The sequence below is a fragment of the Saimiri boliviensis genome, chromosome 9 (assembly GCF_048565385.1).
Source record: "Saimiri boliviensis isolate mSaiBol1 chromosome 9, mSaiBol1.pri, whole genome shotgun sequence".
In the NCBI taxonomy this organism is placed as follows: domain Eukaryota; kingdom Metazoa; phylum Chordata; class Mammalia; order Primates; family Cebidae; genus Saimiri; species Saimiri boliviensis.
The window spans coordinates 8,380,898-8,403,412 of record NC_133457.1 but is presented as its reverse complement, the minus strand read 5'-3'; the positions used below and the strand labels follow the sequence as shown (position 1 = coordinate 8,403,412).

Genomic DNA, 22,515 nt, shown 5'->3' with positions numbered 1-22,515 from the left:
CTTAAGATAAAAGTAGACTACACACTATAGTTACAGTGCTATACTATTCTTTGTTTTTCTGTATACTTATTATTACCAGTTAGTTTTATATCTTCAGATGATTTCTTATTGGTCATTAACATCTTTTTCTTTCTGACTGAAGTATTTAATCAGTAGTCAAGTGGTCACTAACATCTTTTTCTTTCTGACTGAAGTATTTAGTCAGTAGTCAAGTGTTAAATGGCTTTAGCATTTATTGTAGGACATGTCTAGTATTGCTGAAATCCCTCAGCTTTTATTTGTCTGGGGAAGTCTTTACTGATCCTTCATACTTGAAGCATATTTTCACCAGATACACTATTCTAGGATAACACTTTTTTCCTTTGATACTTTACGTATGTCATTCCACTCTCTCCTGGGCTATAAGGTTTCCAACAAGAAGTCTACTGCTATATGTATTAGAGCTCCATTGCATGCTATTTGTTTCTTTTCTCTTACTGCTTTTGGGGTCTTTTCCTTATCCTTGAAAGTGATTATTTAATGCCTTGAGGTAGTCTTCTTTGAGTTAAATTTGCTTGGTCTTCTATAAACTTCTTATAATTATATATTGGTATCTTTTTCTAGATTCAGGAAGTTCTCTGTTGTTATTCCTTGTAATAAACTTCTTACTCCTGTTTCTTTCTCCACTTCCTCTTTAAGGCCAGTAACTCTTACACTTGCCTTTTGAGGCTATTTTTCAGATCTTGTAGGTGTACTTCATTCTTTTTTATTCTTTTTTCTCTTATAACCTGACTGAGTATTTTCCAATATCCTGTCTTCAAGCTTACTAATTCTTTCTTCTACTTGATCAGTCCTGCTAGACTCTGATGCATTCTCCAGTATGTCAGTTGGATTTCTCAAGTCTAAAACTTCTGCTTAATTCTTTTTAATTATTTCACTCTTTATTAAATTTATCTGAGAGAATTCTGAATTCCTTTTCTGTGATATCTTGAATTTTATTGAATTTCCTCCAAACAGTTATTTTGAATTCTCTGTCTGAAAGGTTGCTTATCTTCTCCAGGATTGGTCTCTAGTGCCTTATTTAGTTTGTTAGGTAAAGTCATGTTTTTCTGGTTGGTCTTGACACTTGTGAATGTTCATCAAGAGTTAGGTATTTATTGTAGTATTTCACAATCTGGGCTTGTTTGTACCCATCCTCCCTGGAAAGGCTTTCCAGGTATTTAAAAATACTTGGGTGTTATGATCTAAGCTATGCCTGCATTGGGGCCACCCCAAGCCCAGTAACACTGTAGTTCTTACAGACTTGTAGAGGTACCTCCTTGGTGGTCATAGATAAGATGCAGAATAATTCTTTGGATTATCAGGCAAAGACTCTTGTTCTCTTCCCTTACTTTCTCCCAAACAAATGGAGTCTCTCTGTATTGAGTTGCCTGAAACTGGGGATGGGGTGACATAAGCACTCCTTTGGTCACCACTACTGGGACTGCACTGGTTCAGACCGGAAGCCAGCACAGCACCAGGTCTCACCCAAGGCCCCATGTAACCACTTCCTATTACCTATGTTTGCTCAAGGCCCTGGAGCTCTGCAATCAGCAGATGATGAAGCCAGCCAGGTTTGTGTCCTTTCCTTGAGGGGTATGAGTTTCCTAGGTCCCAGGCAGATCCAGAGATGCTCTCCCAAAGCCAGGGACAGGAGTTAGAAACCTTAGAAATCTGCATGGTGTTCTATTCTACTGTGGCTGTGCTGGCACTCAAACCATATGGCACAGTCCTTCTTACTCTTCCCTTTCCCTTTCTATGTGCAGAGGAGCTTCACCCCATGGCCACCACCACTACAGGGAATACTCTCAGGCTACCACTGATGCTCAAGGACTCCTCCTTCAGCTTGTGGTGAATACCGCCAGGTCTGGAACTCACCCCTCAGGGCAGTGGGCTTCCCTCTGGACCACGGAAGGTCCAGAAATGCTATCCAAGAGCTAAGGCACAGAATCAGGGACCCCAAGATCTCACTTGCTCCTCTACACCACTGTGGCTGAGCTGGAACCTGAGTTTTGGTTTCTATGAAGGTGATCCCTTTGTGTAGACAGTTGTAAAACTTGGTCTTCCTCAAAGAATAAATGCTTGAGGGGAAGGATGCCACATTTTCCATGATGTGGTTATTATGAATTGCATGCCTATATCAAAACATCTCATGTACCCCAAAAATATATACACCTACTGTATACCCACAAAATGTAAATTTTTTAAACCTGGTGTTCCTAGGGAGGGGCATGATCAATGGGGCCCTTATTCACCCATCTTGCACTGCACTCCTCCATCAATAGCAATTTAGCAAGGATTTATTAGCTATGTTATGAGCCCTTTTAAAATTCATCAGGCCAAATTAGCACTATCTACAGAGATTGTAGCAAACATTTCATGCTGGTCATTGAAAAAATATATAAATGCTCAAAGATACTTCACCTGACCGAAATGTTTTCTCACCTAAGCTTCTATTGGATGATAATACTGACACCAGTGCTTTTTCCCTGGGAAAGTACTCCCTGGTCAACAGTTTGCTTTGAACCCATGTAAGAACTTCCTAGGTCAGGGGCAAGTGAAAAAAAAAAAAAAAAAAAGAATTCTTTTCCTCCAGAGTTTTCTTTACCAAGAGGCAGCCAATGAAGCTGTTGGCTTCCAGCTACTAGATAAACCCATTTTAGTTTCAGGAAATGCTGCCAAGTTGTACTGTATTTCTCCAAAAAGTAGGCTGTTGTCTCCACCCCTCCCCTGTCCACCCTGGAAAGGTTCTGTGAGGATACTTTCTTGGTCCTGGCAGGTCAGGCAGGTGCTGGTTCTCCTGTTTTCTTCTACCCGTAGCGAATCCTTGTCTGACATTGCTGCCCCAAGATCACTAAAGCTTAAGTCCAGTGTTGGACATTAACTAGATTCCTTCTCTGTCCCCTACTCAACCTACCTCCACCCCACATCAGAAAAACTCTGAGAGCGTCACAGAACACTCTGATGATGCCAATATTCCTACCACTGTTACCTTTACTTAAATTGCCCAAAAAATATGGGGCTACAAGATGAAAGAGCTATCTCATTGGCTTCTCATAACAAAATAAATAAGGCCAACAGTGAAATTTTTGTTTTCTTTCTGTTTAATTGTAGTACCATTATTCAAATAATATTGTCCTTTATTTGTTTCTCCTACCAAAATAATATACTCTAACTATTCACAGTTTAAATCAATTTAATAAGCTGGCCTAGGAACCCAACTCATATTTGTATTCCTCCTGTGGGTATAAAAGTATTCAACAATTGCTTATACAATCAGCTGTGATCAAAGCATTGTCCTCAGCAAACCTAATTATCCTAACTTTGCAAATAACTTTATAAACTTTTGGAACCTAAACCACTTTCAAGAAAAGGACTTCCTGTATTGAATGCTATAAATAAATTAAGCCAGAAAAGTTTAATAGATTGTAGAATGAAGATAATGTTATGTATGGGCAAACATTAACAGATGAAAACATAATCAGTATTAGGCCAATTCTCCTTTAAGCATTATAAATATATGTACAGCTAGTAGTGCTAAAACAAAACACCTGTCAATTATTCACAAGTGTTTCCAATCCTAAACAAAAAAATTCACAATAAACAGATGCTACACACTAAGATTCACAGACAGGTTCTCAACCTCATTCAATCTAATTTTTCTACGAGTGTCTTTGAAAAATTACTCCTCACACATACGTATCTGCCACTATAATTAATAGTTTTCTCTTATTATTTCTATTTTAGGTTTGGCAATAGAAATTTCATTACCAGATAAGCCCATTTTGATTCTGATACAACTAGGGTAATTACTACATCCACAATAAGGTGTTTATTAGGGGTCAGGATGATGATGAATCCTAAGCTTGTACTTGCTGAAAAGCAAATCTCAGCAAGGAGAGCTAACCTAATGCTCAGAGAAACACATTAAACTCCTGCATGTGTTTATTTTGGAGGTTTTGGCTGGTTTTTTTTTGTTTTGTTTTTTCTTGAGTCAGACATTTTTGTAATCCTAAAATACAGCAATACTGTCTGATATCCCATAATTGTATATGTAATAGTAGTAGCAATTTTTAAAAAAGAAATAACACTGACATAACTGAGACGAACACTCTTTCCTCTCCTCTCCGTGGGTTCTGTTGCCTCCATTTCCCAGGAGGTAGTTATCTGATCTGGCAGGCAGATATAGATGCCTGTCAAAAGGATCCAGGTTTGTTACATATAATACCCAAAACTTAAATGATAGGCTTTGTAAATTAACTTACTCTTAAATCAAATGACATAACATCTTCCTGAGATACCATGTAACCTTGAACTATAAAGAAATATATTTGAATCTATTTTAAAATGTCTATAATATTAATTTTAAAAATTAAATGTAAAGAGATATATAGGTACATAATTGAAATTCAATCTGAAGCAAAGCCCAAAATAGATTTCTCAAAATAGAGAAAGGGATTCCAGAAGAAGCAAGATTTCTCCTGATAGGTAGGAATCCTATCACTTTTGCTTTATACCCTAAGGGATATTACAGTCTTGGGCAAATAGTAGATGCTCAATAAAGCAAAATTTAAAGGAACTCATTAGTTATTCCTCTAAACATACCTTTGTGATGTTTGGTTTTGTTTGGTTTGGTTTTTCTTTTCCTTTTGGATGTGGTAGTTAAGGGGGTTAGGAGGAAAGAAGAGGGAGGATGACAGGTAAATTGGAAAAGACCTTCAGGGCGGAATTAAGCCAATGATGAAAAAACCCAGTGAATAACATAGAAATGAACAATTCTAAGACTGAATTGAAAGGACAAGATTCACGGGGAATTGCCATAGCCAGACCTAATCTTGACAATGTTCTCTCCCATTTGGTAGGCATGAGAACAAAGAACAGATAATGACCCTCGTGAAAATCCTAAGCCATACCCACTGTTGTAGTTCACTTTTCCCTAACCAGAGAAAATGTAATTTTCTACTTTGTCTTCTTTAGAAGAATGAAGTGAACACATCTTTCCACTGCTTGTCTTTGTTTGTTTGTTTTTTGAGACAAGAGTTTCATTCATGTTGCCCAGGCTGGAGTGCAATGGCATGATCTTGGCTCACTGCAACTCTGCCTCCTGGGTTCAAGTGATTCTCCTGCCTCGGCCTCCCGAGCAGCTGGGACTACAGGTGTGTGCCACCATGCCCAGCTAATTTTTGTATTTTTTTTAGTAGAGACGGGGTTTCACCATGTTGACCAGTGTGGTCTCGATCTCTTGACCTCATGATCTGCCCACCACAGCCTCCCAAAGTGTTGTGATTACAGGTGTGAGCTACCGTGCCCAGCCTACACTGCTTGCCTTTGAAAGCTCAGAATTATTTATGTTGATTTGCATATAATAATTATTTACTTAATTAACAAGCCCTCAGCTAGATTGTTCTTTCAACACTGAACAAGCAGAAAATTATATAATAAGATTCCTCTTCAAAGGAAAAGAAATAGGTTCTGTCGCTTACACTAGGACATACTGAGCACAATTTTCCACATGGCTTACGCAGTGAAATTTCACCTGATTCCCTAACAAGCAAGGAGAAATTCCTCTGAAATAAGAGCTCAGAGAAACTGAGACATCTCAGATCATTTATCACTGAAAATCTAGAAATTTTAAAAGTTTATCCTTAAAGCCAATATCTCTAGTAAAATTCTTAAAAGTAACAAAAAAAAAAACCACAAAACATAGAAACGCTGTACATTCTCCACAGAGATTGAAGTTAACCTTAAAATAGAATAAGCACAGTATTTAGGGTTACAAATACTTTAATAGGTTAACAGAAATATATTAAAATTTAATGCTTATGGTACCTTAAGAACTTTCCCTTATAATTCAAGAACTAAAAATCCAAAACCAACCAATTAATCAATGAATAAAGAGAATTTTTGAAACTAGTTTAGTGAAGTATAACAAGTTCTAAATACAAAAGACCTTCTTTTACTCTGGTCACAGAATGATTCATGTCAAAGGGATAAAGGAAATGTATAGAGTAAGTAAGTGAGCTGAAAGACAAAATGTACCATTCTTTCAAGGCAGCAGATGAAGGATCTAGCCCACAACCCACTCACCAGATGTCTGACTTTGTGTCATAGCCTTGGTGTTTCAGAGCCTCAGGACTCATATAATGGGGAGTTCCAGTTAAAGTTGTGGCCAGGTCACAGGATCCCATTAGGAGTCGAGAAACTCCAAAATCTCCTAGAAATAATAATTAATTCTTGTGAATACTTTAAGCCAACAAAAAATTAGCCCTAGAAATTAACAACTGAATGAGTGCCTAATGTGACCATTTTATTATGCAATGGTTTATATCATTTTAACAGGAAAGAAAAGTCATATATCTTAAATTATACAATGCTGGTAAATAGCTTTAAAACATAAGCTTTATAGGAGAAGGAAGACTTGAGCCAGAAAAGTGAATTATGTAAGCTAAAATTCTTTATTTCTGAAATTATGGGAAACTAGACAACTTGATATAAAAAGCTGTTTCAAGTCTGAATAATGGCAAACAGAATGCTTCTGGAAAAACTGAATAAGATGATATACAATTTCACCTGAGGGGAGAAGAATTTGTTCTTAAATTTACAATAAAGGAGAGTTTAAAGAAAAGATCTGAGACTATTCAAGAACACGACTATAAAAATTTGAATCTATTGGCTTCTTTACGCCTGCCTAACTAGTTGCATGCTTTTATTACTTCCTTCCTTCCCCGTGAACACCCTGCATGATGATTAGATGATCTAGTAGCTGTTATAAGGAGAGGTACAGTTCTGAAGTACTAAAGGTTAATAAAGCCATTATATCAACATTTTAATTATCTATAACTGCTTATTGCTTGTGATGAAATAATATAAATAAGAAACCTGTAATAATTAATCAAACCAGTAAATGATTCTAAAAACTTGTGAAGTACTTGGCATGAAGCAGGGAACTCAAAGTATATTTGAAAAGCTATCAAATATGTAGTAAATTTGTATATTTCCATTTATATCAGATACTGAGAAACAAAATAATTAGGTTTTGTTGGGCCCATCAGGTAAGAAACCTAAGAATTTAGTGTCTGTTTCACCAGCAGCATGCATGCTTAAAATATTGAGGAATTTAAATAAACCAGTGATTACTCTAACACTTCCGTGTACCATTTATTTCAATTTGAGATGACAAAATCTAAAATATGCACATTTTAAAAAATCTTACCAATTTTAAGTAGATTATTTTTCAGAAATACATTCTTTGATTTTAAGTCTCGATGAAGTATCCTCCTACAAAAGGGAAAAAAATAGACAACTTCAGGCAGTATATAACATTTATAAATCTGTATGTAAATAACATTGTTGCATATAATTTACACATAAATATATACACCCATAGATACATCTTTCAATGTTTAACAGCTACAAAGTCACAACACTTTCCATTTTCCCTGAGGAAACAGAAGTTTTAAAATAAAGATTTTAAAGGGCAGGGAACATGTAGTTAGAAGAAGAGTGATATGCTTTCAACTATTTCAATAGGCCATATTTTATTATGTTTTTGTAAAATAATCTACACAGTATTATATCCAGTAACCATTTCCTCAATTGATAGACCAGTTTGTAATCTATTACAGGTATTGATCGACTTATGACCTATGCAACTTACAATCATTCAACTTTACAACCACAATCACTAGCCACGACTGCTCCCCGTCTGTTTGAAGAGTTGCTAGACAAAGAATACGGAGAACTTACAAATGAAGAGCTAATCGAACTGGAAGAAGAAAGAGTGGTGGAAGAAGAAAGAAGAGAAGCAGAGAAAGAAGAGGAGGAGCCAGAAAGAAAGTTCATCACTAAGGGATTATCAGACGGTTTAGCTTTACTGAATGAACTTCTTATACATTTCGAACAATGGACCCAAACATCGAACGATTTGCAAGGATTGAACGGATGGTGCATGATGTGTTTCATTCGTATCGTGAAATTTATGAAGAAAAAAAGAAACATACAATTCAGACAAAGCTCACCATGTTTATGAAAAAACCAACTCCGGTAACCCCAACTGCTGCCTCAGATGACGACATCAGCGATCCGCAGCCAAGCACCAGTGGCCAATAAAATGTTTTGTTCATGTTTATATATTTTGATATGTTTTGCAATTGGGAAAATGTTTCCTATGGTATTTTTTACACCTGTATTTTGTATTTTTGTATGCATCTGTACTTTGTAATTTTGTATGTTTTGCAAATATTAAACCAGTTGTACTGGTAATGCAGTGTTTTACTTAAACCTGACGAATGTAAAAATAAGAAACAAAATGGTGTAGAGATGATACAAATGGCATAAAATGAACAAAGAAAATTATGATATATAACAATAACGAAAGAAAATTATAAGATATGACTTAAAGATTTTTATAACCTATTTCACAGTACTGTACATATAGCCTACTCAACTTACGACCAAATTGTGTTACAACCGGTCTGTCGGAACCAATTGTGGTCGTAAGTCAAGCACTACCTGTATACCAAAATGTCCAAGTTTTGTATACTTGTGAAAATAATAATGTTGTTGATAATATTTAAGAATAGGTAACACTGGCTGGGTGTGGTGGTTCATGCCTCTAATCCCAGCACTTTGGAAGGCCGAGGAGGGTGGATCAAGAGGTCAAGAGCTCAAGACCAACCTGGCCAAGATGGTGAAACCCCATCTCTACTAAAAAAAATAAATCAATCAGCTGGGCATGGTGGTGGGTGCCTGTAATCCCTGCTACTCAGGAGGCTAAGGCAAGAGAATAGCTTGAATCTGGAGGCAGATGTTGCAGTGAGCCAAGATCGTGTCACTGCACTCCAGCCTGGAGACAGAGTGAGACTCATCTCAAAAAAAAAAAAAATTAACATTTATTAAATCTTACTATAAGCCAGTAATGTAAATTATATCAGTTAAGACCTTTATTTTATGGAGTTACGAAGAACTAGAAAACTTGAAAATCTTTACATAAAAAACTAAGATGCTGAATAAAGTATACAAATAATCTTCACATATGCACAGTTGAGCTCACATAAAAATGAGAAAAATTCCCTGGGAATTATTCAAAAAGAAACTGAAAATAATTCTAGGCCATAATATACACCTCAACAAATTTGAAAGAAGAGAAATCTTCTGCTCTCATATCAAAATGGAATCAAATTAGAAATTAATAACAGAAAGATAACTGGAAAATCCCATAATAAGTGAATATAAAGCCATATACTTCTCAATAACAAAAAAGAAATCTCAAGAGAGATTTTAAAATATTTTTAACTGACTCAAAATGAAAACACACTTTAACAAAAGTTGTACAATATAGCAAAAGCAGTGCTTACAGGGAAATTTGTAGCACTAAATGTATATTAGAAAAAAAGAAAGAACTAAGTGCAGTTCTCTAAGCTTCCATCGTAGAAAACTAGAAAAGGAAAACAAATCCAAAGTAAGGAGAAACAGTACAGTGGAAATAATAAAATTGAAAACAAGAAACCAATTGAGAATATCAATAATATCAATAATTTTAGTTAGCCTAGCCAGGCTAACTAAAATAAAAAGATAGAAGACAAAAACTATTAAAGTCAAAAAAGAAAGAAAGGGCATCACTACAGATTCTGTGGACAATGAAAGAATAAAAAAGCAACACTGAACAATCTATAATAACAAATTTGATAACCTAGATTAAAAGAACCAATTCCTTCAAAGACACAAGCTGCCAAAAACCACACAAGAAGAAACAGGCAATCAGAATAGGCCCATCTTCATTAAATAAATTGAATCAATAATTAATACATTTCCAAATAAAAAAACACCAGGCCCAGATGGGTTCACTGGTGAATTCTGCCAAATACTGAAGGAAGAAATGACACCAAATATCTATAATCTATTTCAGAAAATAGAAGAAGAGGAAATACTTTCTAACTCATTTTAAGACCTCAGCATCATTCTAATGTTAAAACCAAACAAAAACATTAGATGCAAAAATCCTCAATAAACTATTAGCAAATCAAATCCAACATTGTAGGCCAGGCACAGTGGCTCATTCCTGTGGTCTAAGCACTTTGGGAGGCTGAGGTGGGCGAATTACCTGGTGTCAGGAGTTTGAGACCAGCCTGGAGAACATGGCAAAACCCTGTCTCTGCTAAAAATACAAAAATTAGCTGGACATGGTGGCACACATCTATAATCCCAGCTACTAGGGAGGCTGAGGCAGGGGAATTGCTTGAACCTGGGAGACAGAGGTAGCAGTGAGCCAAGATCACCCCACTGCATTCCAGCCTGGGTGACAGAGTAAGATGCAGTCTTAAAAAAAAAAAAAAAATTCCAACATTGTGTCAAGAAAATTATACACTACAACCAAGTGGGATTTATACTAGGTATGCAAGGCTGGTTCAACATTTGAAAGTCAATTGATGTAATCCATCATATCAACAGACCAAAGAAGAAAAATCGCATGAAAATATCAATATATGCAGAAAAAGCAATTGAAAAAATCCAATACCCATTCATGATAATAACTCTGATAAACTAGAAATGGAGAGTATTTACCACAAACCTACAGTTAACATCACACTTTATAGTGAGAACTCTGAAGCTTTTCTGTTGAGATCAGAAACAAGGCAAAAATGTACCCTCTAATCATTTCTTTTCAACATTATACTGAAAGTTCTAGCTAATTAACTAAAACAAGAAAAAAGTGTAAATGGTATAGAGAAATGCAAATCAAAACCACATTGAGATACTATCTCACACCAGTTAGAATGGCAATCATTAAAAAATCTGGAGGCAACAGATGCTGGAGAAGATGTAGAGAAATAGGAACACTTTTACACTGCTGATAGGAGTGTAAATTAGTTCAACCATTGAGGAAGACAGTGTGGCGATTCCTCAAGGACCTAGAAATAGAAACCCATTTGACCCAGCAATCCCATTACTGGGTATATATATATCCAAAGGATTATAAATCATTCTATTATAAAGACACATGGGCCGGGCGCGGTGGCTCAAGCTTGTAATCTCAGTACTTTGGGAGGCCGAGGCGGGCGGATCACGAGGTCGAGAGATCTAGACCATCCTGGTCAACATGGTGAAACCCTGTCTCTACTAAAAATACAAAAAATTAGCTGGGCATGGTGGTGCGTGCCTGTAATCCCAGCTACTCAGGAGGCTGAGGCAGGAGAATTGCCTGAACCCAGGAGGCGGAGGTTGCGGTGAGCCGAGATCGCGCCATTGCACTCCAGCCTGGGTAACAAGAGCAAAACTCCGTCTCAAAAAAAAAAAAGACACATGCACATGTATGTTCACTGTGGCACTGTTTACAACAGCAAAGACGTGGAACCAACCCAAATGCCCATCGATGATAGATTGGACAAGGAAAATGTGGCACATACACTCCATGGAATACTATACAGCCATAAAAAATGATGAGTTCATTTCCTTTGTAGGTACATGGATGAATCTGGAAACCATCATTCTCAGCAAACTGACACAAGAACAGAAAATCAAACACCACATTTTCTCACTCATAAGTGGGTGTTGAACAATGAACAAATGGACACAGGGAGGGGAGCATCACATACTGGGGTCTGTTGTAGAGGAAGAGAGAAGGGACAGCAGGGGGTAGGGAGGTTGGGGAGGGATAACAGGGAGAGAAATGCCAGATATAGGTGACAGAGGGATGGAGGCAGTAAGCCACATTGCCATGTATGTATGTACCTATGCAACAACCCTGCATGTTTTACACATGTACCCCAGAACCTAACGTGCAATAAAATACAAGAAAAATAAAGAACAAAAAATAGTATAGAGATGAGAAAAAAAAAACAACAAACTCTCTCTGTTCACAGATGACATTATCACCTAAGTAGAAAACCCAAAAGAATCAATTAAGAAAACCTCCTAGAACTAACAAGCAATTATAGCAATATTGCAGAACACAAGGTTGATACACAAAAATCAATTGCTTTCCTATATGCCAGCAACTAATAAGTAGAATTTGAAATTTAAAACAAAATATATTTGCATTAGTACCCCAAAAATGAAACACTTAGGTATAAATCTAATAAAATATGTACAAGATCTGTATGAGGAAAACTACACAACTCTGATGAAAAAAAAATCAAAAAACTAAGTAAATGGAAAAATAATCCATGTTCATGGATAGATAGACTCAATATTGTCAAGACATGGATTCTTTCCAAATTCATCAATAGATACAATGCAACCCCAATCAAAATCCCAGGAAGTTATTTTGTGGACATTGATAAACAGATTCTAAAATTTGTATGGAAAGGCAAAAGATCCATAGTAGTAACACAATGTTGAAAAAGAACAATGATTTTGGAGGACTGATACTATCTGATGTCAAGAGTTTCTATAAAGTACAACAATTAAGACAGTATGGTATTAGGGAGGAAAAAAAGACAGATCAATAAAACCGAATCGAGAGCTCAGAAGCAAAACTGCAGAAATACAGTCAACTGATCTTTGACAAAGAAGCAAAGGCCATGCAAAAAGTCTTTTCAACAAATGGTGCTGGAACAAAAACAGTCTTTTCAACAAACAGTGCTGGAACAACTGGGCATTCACATACAATGGATGAATCTAGACACAGACCCTACATCCTTTGCAAAAATGAATCACAGGCCTAAAAAATGTAAAATGTAAAACTATAAAACTGCTATAAAATGATATGTAAGAAAGTCTAGATGATTTTGAGTTTGGTGATGACTTTTTAAATATAACACCAAAGGCACAATCCATGAAAGAATTGATGAGCTAGACTTTATTAAAATGCAAAATTTCTGCTCTGCAAGAAAACACTGTCAAAGGAGTTAAAAACTATGTCCACACAAAAACCTCCGCAATGATGTTTACAGTAGCTTTATTCATAATCGCCAAAACTTGAAAGCAACAAAAATCTCCTTCAGTAGATAAATGATTAAATAAAATGCTTGAGCCACATTTCTACTAATATCGTCTCTTCCTCCTCACAATTTATTACTCACAGTAGATGTTCAATAAATGCATGTTGGTTTTTAAAACATTATCCTTGGTACAAAGATGAATACTATCTAGTGGGACTCATTCATTAATCTTAAAGGCAATTACTGAGTGCCAACCAGATTCTATGTGCTATACTACATAATGTGAGAGATATAAAGATTCATGAGACAGGGTTATATATCTCATAATGCTTACACTCAGGCTAGAGAGATTTTTTTTAAGTACATAAGCAACTGTAAGAGATGGCAGAAGGGAAACCTAACCATTGTCACCTTACTAAGAAATTATTTATAACTGTAAACAATTACCAATAAAGACATTCACCTGGTTTAAAAGAAACATCTCTCTCAGTAAATGATCACTCTCAGGTATATGCCCACCCAATACTATTAATTAAAATCAGAAATATCAATTATAAAAATAATTTTTACCACCAGAATTAAGGATAATACAAGTGTAATAATGTTACCTTTGTAAAGTGTTCAGATCTCAACCATTCAGCTTTATTAAACTATTGAATAAAGCTCCAAATTCTAAGACATATTTTAAAGAAAAGTCACTCAAAGTTCATATCATTTACTTTATAGGACACAAATGGGCACAAACTCAACCAGGCCTATAAAATCAGCATATAAAGTGAAGAACTGGATAAGACAGTGGAAATTTCTTCTAATCAGATCATCTTTAGCCTCTGTGTTTCTAAGAGTAGAGAGAAAAGGAAAGAACAAAACTAGACGATGCAACACTAGGCCACTTCATCTTGAGGTCAATAACCCCAGAAGCTATAATCCTAAGCACTATATTACTATTTTTTAACTATTATGCTCCATCTGGAGATAAGAAAATCAAGGCCTAGAAAGGCCAAATAACTTGCCCAATATTGTATAGCCTATTAGTACAAATATAGATCTGTTTGACTCTATAAACCACTATTCCCACATAGGTCTGTTTATCTATAAAAACTTTGCTATTTAATCACTATTTTCTACTGGCTTCTTACATTCCCACAATACCTAGACTCGTGCTGCACATGAGTATGTTGCTGACTTCTTACTGATTTAAAAAGAGAACAACAGTATTTACTAGGAGCGTTAAATGAAATCTGGCTTTCTCTACGCCCACTCTTGGGGTCCTCTTGGTATGGCAGGAACTGTTAAATGCCTACCCAATAGTCATTCTCCTCTTCTCCCTTGACATCAGAACCCCATGAGCCTCTGGGGAGGCTCAGCCCTCCTCAGAGCTGTTGGTAAAGGAAGCGAGGGGAATAGGGAGTGAATGTGGCAGGGGAATACGATTGCTAAGTTAGGTACAAAACTGGTTAGTGCCTAACAAGGCCATAAACCATAATCACCAGGGACATACCCCTGGTGATCACAGTAGAAATTATTTGCATCACTACTAGACAAAAATTTTCAAGTGTGCTTCTGCCTCCACAGAGTTATAAAGTAGCCTAGATAATAGAAAGTTAAGTCCAGCACTGCAATGTAAAAATATCCAGTAATATATTTTGTCTCTTCCATGTTTTTTGAAATTTTTCTAACACCAATGAGGTATAAGAGAAGTCTGCTGGAATCTTGTAGGAAATATTTCCCTACTCATATAAAAGACAAAAAAGGGAGGCGTGACATGCCATATGTCCCTTTTACCTTTTCTGGAGTTTGGTTACTGTTGTATGAAGGCGGGATACGTGGTCGTGTTACAGCCATCCTGGCAACCACAAGAGGACAAGCCTGACTATGAAAGCCAACCACACTGAGAATGGTGGAATAAAGAGAAAGAACTAGAACTCCAGAGAATACTGATAAGCCACCCAAGTTAACCAACTCTAGAACAACTCACTTTGGAGACTTCTGGTTAGGCAACGGAATAAATTTTCTCTACTGTTTAAGCTGCTTCTGTTATTTGCAATTAAGAGCATCTATAGCTGATCACTTGGTTTCTAGAGTTATTGATCCTAGGAAGTCAAAGAGAACAAGGGTTTAGGATTTGGAATACTGAGCTGGGGAGCCTACCAGAAACTTAGTGCTGTAACTATGGAATAAATAAAATGTTCCAAAGAACCTCACCTGATGACTCCTAGACTAGACAAACAAAAGATGAATTACAAATAATAATACTTTGATAGCCTTCTATAAATATATAAATTAGTAAATCATCAGTGGATACTTTAAGAATAAGGCATACAATACGTCAGAAAGCAGTTATAAGAAGTAATTAGCTGGCACTGGTAATGGAACACTTCTATGCCACAAACCAGGTATCAAGCTATTTGCTAAATATCTATTGAAAAATCATAATTGACTGGGCACAGTGGCTCATGCCTGTAATCCCAGCACTTCAGGAGGCCGAGGTGGGAAGATCACAAGGTCAGGAGTTTGAAACAAGCCTGGCCAGCATGGTAAAACCCCATCTCTACTAAAAATACAAAAATTAGCTGGGCATGGTGGCACATGCCTATAATCCCAGCTCCTTGGGAGGCTGAGGCAGGAGAATCACTTGAACCTGGGAAGCAGAAGTTGCAGTGAGCCAAGATGGCACCACTGCACTCCCGCCTGAGTGACAGATCAAGACTCCATCTCAGAAAAAAAAACAAAACTGTAATTTACTGGCTTTGTGGTTACAATAAGCCAAAATGGGCCAGCATAATTTTGTCCTATGCTTGGCTAATAGCCATTCCTTTGAAGTATATGAAAATGAAATCCAAGAAATAATAAGGTAACAGGCAATAGAGTTTACATAAAATCGTTCTTCTAAAAAGCTCAACCCAGTTCTCCATCTATTATCTCATGAGCACCATACCGTATATGTTTGTGTGGTACGTCCCTCTCATTTCTATGTTTCATGATACCCAAGTGATCTGGTTAAGATTTGCTGACAGTTTGTGGTTCAAATTCATGCTAAAAATCCCATCTCCATCTCCCCATCAGTTCATTCTTCCCCAGCCTCCAGAGCCAATGTTAGGTGAAGAACAGTCTGTGGAGGTACAGAGAGCAGGCATTTCTCAGGTCTCCAGCCCAAGGCAGAACTGTGGAGAAGGTATGGACAATTCCCTTCACCTCCCCTTAAGCCCTTATATCAGGGTGGATCACAAACTCTTCTTGCCAAAGGTGCTGGCATAGCCAATGGCTCTTTCGCAACGCACAACCTAGGTAACTCCTGTTACTGGTCTCTTTCATATGGCCCCTGTCCCAAGTGCCAAGGCATCTGCCTTTCTTATCTGTCTCATGTCCCCTCACTAACACAATGAGTCCTCTATGTTGTAAGTCAGAAGCAGGGTCAGGTCTTCCTCAAACTATTGGCCACTGCCAGCACATCAGCACTCTGCCTACACCTGGTTCAGGGGTGAGCTTGCCTTGAAAAAGTGACTGCAGGATATCCTCAAGAAGTGAGGACCAGGAGAAAGCAGGAATCTCTAGTAACACCAGACACAACTTCTCTCTGCTTTTCCATCTTCAAATCTGGGGTAGGACACCTCCTTCCACAGTCATATTTACTGACTTAGATTTTTAAGTCTGTCTCTTCCCTGGAAGGCTCACTACATTAAAAATGAGTTCTTTTACCTTTCAGGGAACATTTTAGCCACTCTACCACAATATCTCACCGAGCTGGCTGGGAAATGTGTGGGCAGTGAGGTGATGAGGAAGCTATCTTGGAGTAAGTGCCCCAGCCCTGTTCTCTCCTCCACTGGGAAAGCACCAAAATCAGCAAGGCCTTGAGACCACCGGCAGGTGGGCCTTCTGCGGAGAGGCTGCTCTGTTGTTTACCTTAAGAAATTGACATTAACTGATCTCCCTGCTCAGAACAGGAATGGGTTTCAGTGCAACATTCTCAAGATAGCTTTTACTGAACTGTGAATATTCTCAACTTTTAATATCATTATTTATGTGTTTATGCCATATGTTATAGATTTAGAGTAACATATAAATAAACCAAAGTAAAATAAGTATAGGAAAGCTCCAAAGGAGTGAACAGATTCTTTGTTTTTTCTATAACTTCATTCTTCTTAGCGGTTCCATAGTCTTCATTATCTCCTCTGCAGCTACACTGTATTAGTCTGGGTTCTCCAGAGAAACTCATGATAAATGATTTATTATGAAGAATTGGCTCATGAATTAGGGAGGCTGAAAAGCCTCACAATCTGCTGTCTGCAAGCTGGAGACCCAGGAAAGCTGGAGGTGTAATTCAGTCCCAAAGGACTGAGAACCAGGGGAGCCTATGGTGCAAATCCCAGTCCCAGGGCAGAAGATGAGTTGTCTAGCTCGAGTAATAAGGCAGGAACACCGGGGCAAATTCCTCCTTCCTCAGTCTTTTGTTCCATTCAAGCCATCAAGGGATTGGATGATGCCTGCCCACACTGGGGAGTGTAATCTACTTTACCGAGTCCACAGATTCAAATGCTAACCTCATCCAGAACCATCTCCAAAGGCACACCTGGAACAATGTATAATTCTGGGCATCTACTGCCCAGTCAAGTCAACACATAAAATCAACCATCATATATATAAACTAAAATTTTTGCCACGCATTTGCAACAAACCTAACCTCTTCACATGTATTGTTTCCAGGGTAATCTTCTTAACTAATGTGTAAGCCAATTTATGTAATTTTCAAAACATATTTTAATATATACTGTAGATCATACATGGAGAAAACTAGAATAATGCTTTGTAGACAAGCCTATATATATCTTCTGTAATTTGAAAGATTTCAGTTTAAAGCTGAGTGAAACACTGTAGTGGACTTATTCTTGTTCCCAAGTATTCACACTTACTACTCTTTGCAATGAGGGCTCCCTTTGGGAGGAAGAGGCATCCCCACCCATCTGACATTAGGAGTGAGTGGACATGTGACTTCTCTGGTCAATAGCAAGTGAGCAGACTGGATGATTGTCTCGTCTGAGCAAAAGCTTTAAGAGCCCTTAAGGGTTTCCGCTCTCTTGCTTTTCCCTGCACTAGGAGTAAAGTCTGTCCCAGATAAAGGCTGCTCCTTCAGTTTGGGTACTGGCATGAAGACATGTAGAGCAGACTTGCAGATGACCCATATCTGTCAATATGCAACATGAGCAAGAAATGATTGCTGATGTAAGCCACTGACATTGGAGTTTTGTTAATGCAGCATGACTCCCTTCAGCAAAAACATGTTTTAGTGCTACATTCTCAAAGTAGCTTTCAGTGAACTGTGAGCAGTCTTGGCTTTTTAACGTCATTATTTATAAATGTTTATGCCATACGCTAAAAAATCATTCTTTTGGATTCAAAATGTTTTAAAATCAGATAATTAAGATAAATAAGTATTTTCTGAAGGAAACATGTTTCATACTAAATTAAATATTGAAAACAAACAGAAGTGAAACATAGATCATACATTTACAATCAGGAATAATATAACTGCTCCATTTAAAAACCACTCTAAAATTAGATCAAAATTAAAACACCTTCTTCCCTCTTCTCACTCCAAATTCCCAGAAATACAAGAAATTTCTCAAGAGGAAATTTGTAATAGTGCTAGAAAACAATAGTTATATTTAAGCAAGGTTGCTTTTTTTCTTTTTCCAAAAAGTCAGGAAAGAATGCAGGAAGAGAAACCCAAAACCTACAACACTATTAGAAGAGTCTGCCTCTGTATCTCTCTTCCCACAGCAGCCACTGGTTCAATAATACATTCTGCACAGCTTTTCTGGCTTCTCCTTCTCACTCTTCCCACTCATTGGCTTCTGCTTTCTAAGACTAACTCCTAAAACATCTATTTGTACCCTAGTCTTTGTTTCAGGGCTCTGACATTGTAGGAACCCAAACAAAGTCAAGCCCTGATGGTTCCCCAAGATCCAGCGCCTCACTTCTGGCTTCCTTCTCTCATTCTCATTCTCTCTCTCTCTCTCTTCCCTCTCCCTTTCCTTCTCTCTCCATATTCTTACCCAGCATATTCACAATTAAACTCATCACCATTGTTTCAAACCTGTCTTTCTAACTTCTCATTCATCCAGGAACAAAACCTCGGGTTCATCTTTGACCTTCTATCACATCTCACAGATCCATTTAATTTAAAGTCCAGTCATTTCAACTTACTCAGTTCATTCTCATCCTTCCTCATCCTACCTACCTCTGCCAGCTTGGTTTAGGTCTCACAATCTCACGCATGGATATTATGAAAGGTTACTGACTGATAACCCCAGTTACCTTCTCTCCTTGGTATAACATGTCATCTAACCTTCCTGAAGCAAGCTCTGGCAATATTATGTAACTCCACTCAAAAACCTCTTGTAGAATTCAATGTCTATGCTCCAAAATAAAGCCCTCTTGACCTCAGCCTATCTTTGCCAACAACTTTATTCATTATTTCAAGAGCCTTTCCAATAGAGCCACTCATCATTCTCTCTACAAGTTTCATGTTTTCCCACCTCTGCCTGTGCTCTGTTCCCTAAACCTGGAAAGCTCTGACCCATTTTTCATCATACTCAAAACCTCTCTTGTGTCAAGTGCTACTTCTTCCAAGAAGAAGTCTTCAATGATTCCCCAAATAAAAACACTATCTCTCTTCTGAGCTCCTATAACGCTTAAATTGTACTTTTCTTGGAACTTCTATCACTTGTTTTAAACTAGAGTATAACTTACATTAAAATGTAAAAATCTTAGATTTGATGATGTTTTACATATATATCAACATATATACCACTCTTGTAATCCGCCATCCAGATTAAGATATAAAACATTTCTAGCATCCAGAAGGTTTCTTTGTGCCCCTTCCAGTCAAACCCCTTTCTTTTCTTTTTGCTTTTTCTTTTTTTTTTTTTTTTGAGACAGCGCAATGGCGCGATCTCAGCTCACCGCAACCTCTGCCTCCTGGGTTCAGGCAATTCTTCTGCCTCAGCCTCCTCAGTAGCTGGGATTATAGGCACACGCCACCATGCCCAGCTAATTTTTTGTATTTTTAGTAGAGACAGGGTTTCACCATGTTGACCAGGTTGGTCTCGATCTCTCGACCTTGTGATCCACCCACCTCGGCCTCCCAAAGTGCTGGGATTACAGGCTTGAGCCACCGCGCCCGGCCCAGTCAAGCCCCTTTCTAAGAGTAATCTCTATTCTGACTCACCTTAGATTAGTTTTGCCTGGTTTTGAACGTCACATAAATGCAGTCATGTATTATACACTCTTTTGCACCTGGCTTCTTTCATCCTACCTGTGACCTCTGAGATTCACCCAGGTCATGCTGATTATTAATTGTCTGTTGTTTTTAAATTATAGAATAGTAATTTTAAAAGTCCATTATAGGGTCATACCACACTCATGTAACCATTCCACTGTAGATGAATATTTTTTAGTGTTTTCACTATCACAAATAAGGCTTCTATGGACATTTCTGTATACCTTTTGTTGGACATCAGCACTCATTTCTACCCTTAAGAATAGAATTATTGGGTCATATTTTTATGTTTGGCTTAGAAAGCACTGCCAAACATTTCTCAAAAGGGTTTGTATCAATGTATACCCTACTAACCATATAAAAGAATTCCACGTGCTCCATATGCTTACCAACACTTGTTATTGTCATAACTTGTTATTGTCAAAACCCCTTTTGATGTCTGGGCTCTCACTTCTATATTAAATTATAACCATAAACAACAACATCACATAGAGCTTAACATTTTGCAAACTTTTAAACTGTACCATATCTCAGTGCATATTTTCTAGCCTATAACATAAGCAAGGACAGTCCTATTATTATCCTTATTTTATGTTAGGTAGGTGCAAAAATAATTGCGGCTTTTGTCATTAAAAATAACAGCAAAAACCACAAGGACTTTTGCACCAACCTAGCAGATGAGAAAACAGGTTCAGCGCGGAGAGCTTGCTCTCATGACCAGCTTGCTCAGAGTCACGAATCTAGTGAGTGGTGGAGACACTGAATCATGTACATCTACCATGGCACATGGTTTATAGTTATAAGTGTATATGTTTTATGTCTGCTAGCTAACTAATAGCTCTTTGAGGTTGAGACTTATTTTTAATTTATCACTAACAAAGGAATGAATGAACTGAAATATAAAACCGTAATTTCTTTGTACATAAAAACTTTACAATAATTGGTTATCATAACATAATGACTAAGAAGCACCATCACTTGTTATCTGAATCACAAATGATTGTATTTCAGTTTCACAGATTCACAAATATCTAAATATTTAGTCTTAATTAATGACTTTCTTTGAATATTAAAGGATTAAAAACTTACAAGCCTCTGTTCAAAGGGTTATTTTAAACTCACTTATTTTTACTATTACTAAGCAGTCTTAAAGATTATCAAAAATATCTGGGTTCTTAAATCAACCAGATTGCAGTTTTGTATTTTGTGCATACAACACCATAGTTAGCATCTTAATACGGGTTTTTAGTTGTTTTTCTTGTGTATAACCTAACAATATGCCAAGAAGTAGTAAGGAAAATAAAAGAAATACTAATATAAATGGATGTACACAGAAGTTTTATAGTCAGCAACTTTGGGTAGCTTATTAAAAGATTATTTGATTCTTTTAAGTCAAATAATCTTACAATAAAAAGATTTCTTAAGATAGTCTGACATCTTCCAACTTATGAAGCGTCAGTCAATAAATCAGGAGCTATCTGTATCAACAAGCATGTGTTTTAGAAGATATATGGCAAATTACAGAATAACCCGATTACTTTTTATGCTGTCGGAAAGTACAGATGACACATTTAAGCAATCTGACATCAATGGATGGCTAGACCTTGGTGTGCCTTAAAAATCACCCCTTTCATTCAAGAAGAATGGTACCATGTTTTACACCCGCACCCAAGGTGAAAGCTACCATAGACACGTCCAAGTATCCACTTCTTTTTTGTCTATGTATGTTCATCTTTTCAAACGTGTTATTATCATTTTATGCATCTCTAAAACATTTAACTTCTAAAACTTCTTACTTTTGACCTATAAAAAATCATCAAGAGTTTTAAAATACATATTTGAGGCAGAGATTGTAAATGTAAATCATAGATAATCAAAATAATCGACCTTCATCATCAGATACTTCACATCAAAACTGACTTTCCATCTGAATACTTCTCTCTCTAAGGCGAAATAACCTAGCTAGGTGTGCACTGACACGTTCCAAGGTGACCACACAATTCGTTTGTGGCATACCAAGGTATTTACAACTCAAGCCTGCTGTAAGATACAATAAATTCATAGCACGCCACAGGTATCTGAGAACTTCCTGTAATTCATAGGAGATGATCAGATATAATGAAATGTGTTTAATACAAATTCCTGTCTTGTATTCAAGGCCAACTTGATTTTCAGAACAGCAACAGAAAGCTACACAAGTAAATCCTCTAGATATAGTCAGTCAACCATTTTCTCAAACATATTAGAGATGTTTGATTACAGCCATATACCTTTGAACTTGTTTGAATTATAGAAAACAATTTCACTTTTCAAGTTCAGACATGACTGATAAAAATA

At 37.0% G+C, this 22,515-nt stretch overlaps 1 protein-coding gene across 3 annotated transcripts in view; it reads right to left on the bottom strand.

Annotated features, from left to right (window-relative positions):
- Positions 1-22,515, bottom strand: part of NEK11 (NIMA related kinase 11) — a 292,126-nt gene that overhangs the window by 188,006 nt on the left and 81,605 nt on the right. For all 3 annotated transcript variants that reach the window (XM_010335819.3, XM_039480351.2, XM_039480352.2), the window contains exons 5-6: positions 7,232-7,296; positions 6,106-6,232 (exon numbers count right to left, since the gene is read on the bottom strand). In XM_010335819.3, coding sequence (XP_010334121.2) covers positions 6,106-6,232; positions 7,232-7,296 — 192 coding nt within the window. The remainder of the gene's footprint in view (positions 1-6,105; positions 6,233-7,231; positions 7,297-22,515) is intronic.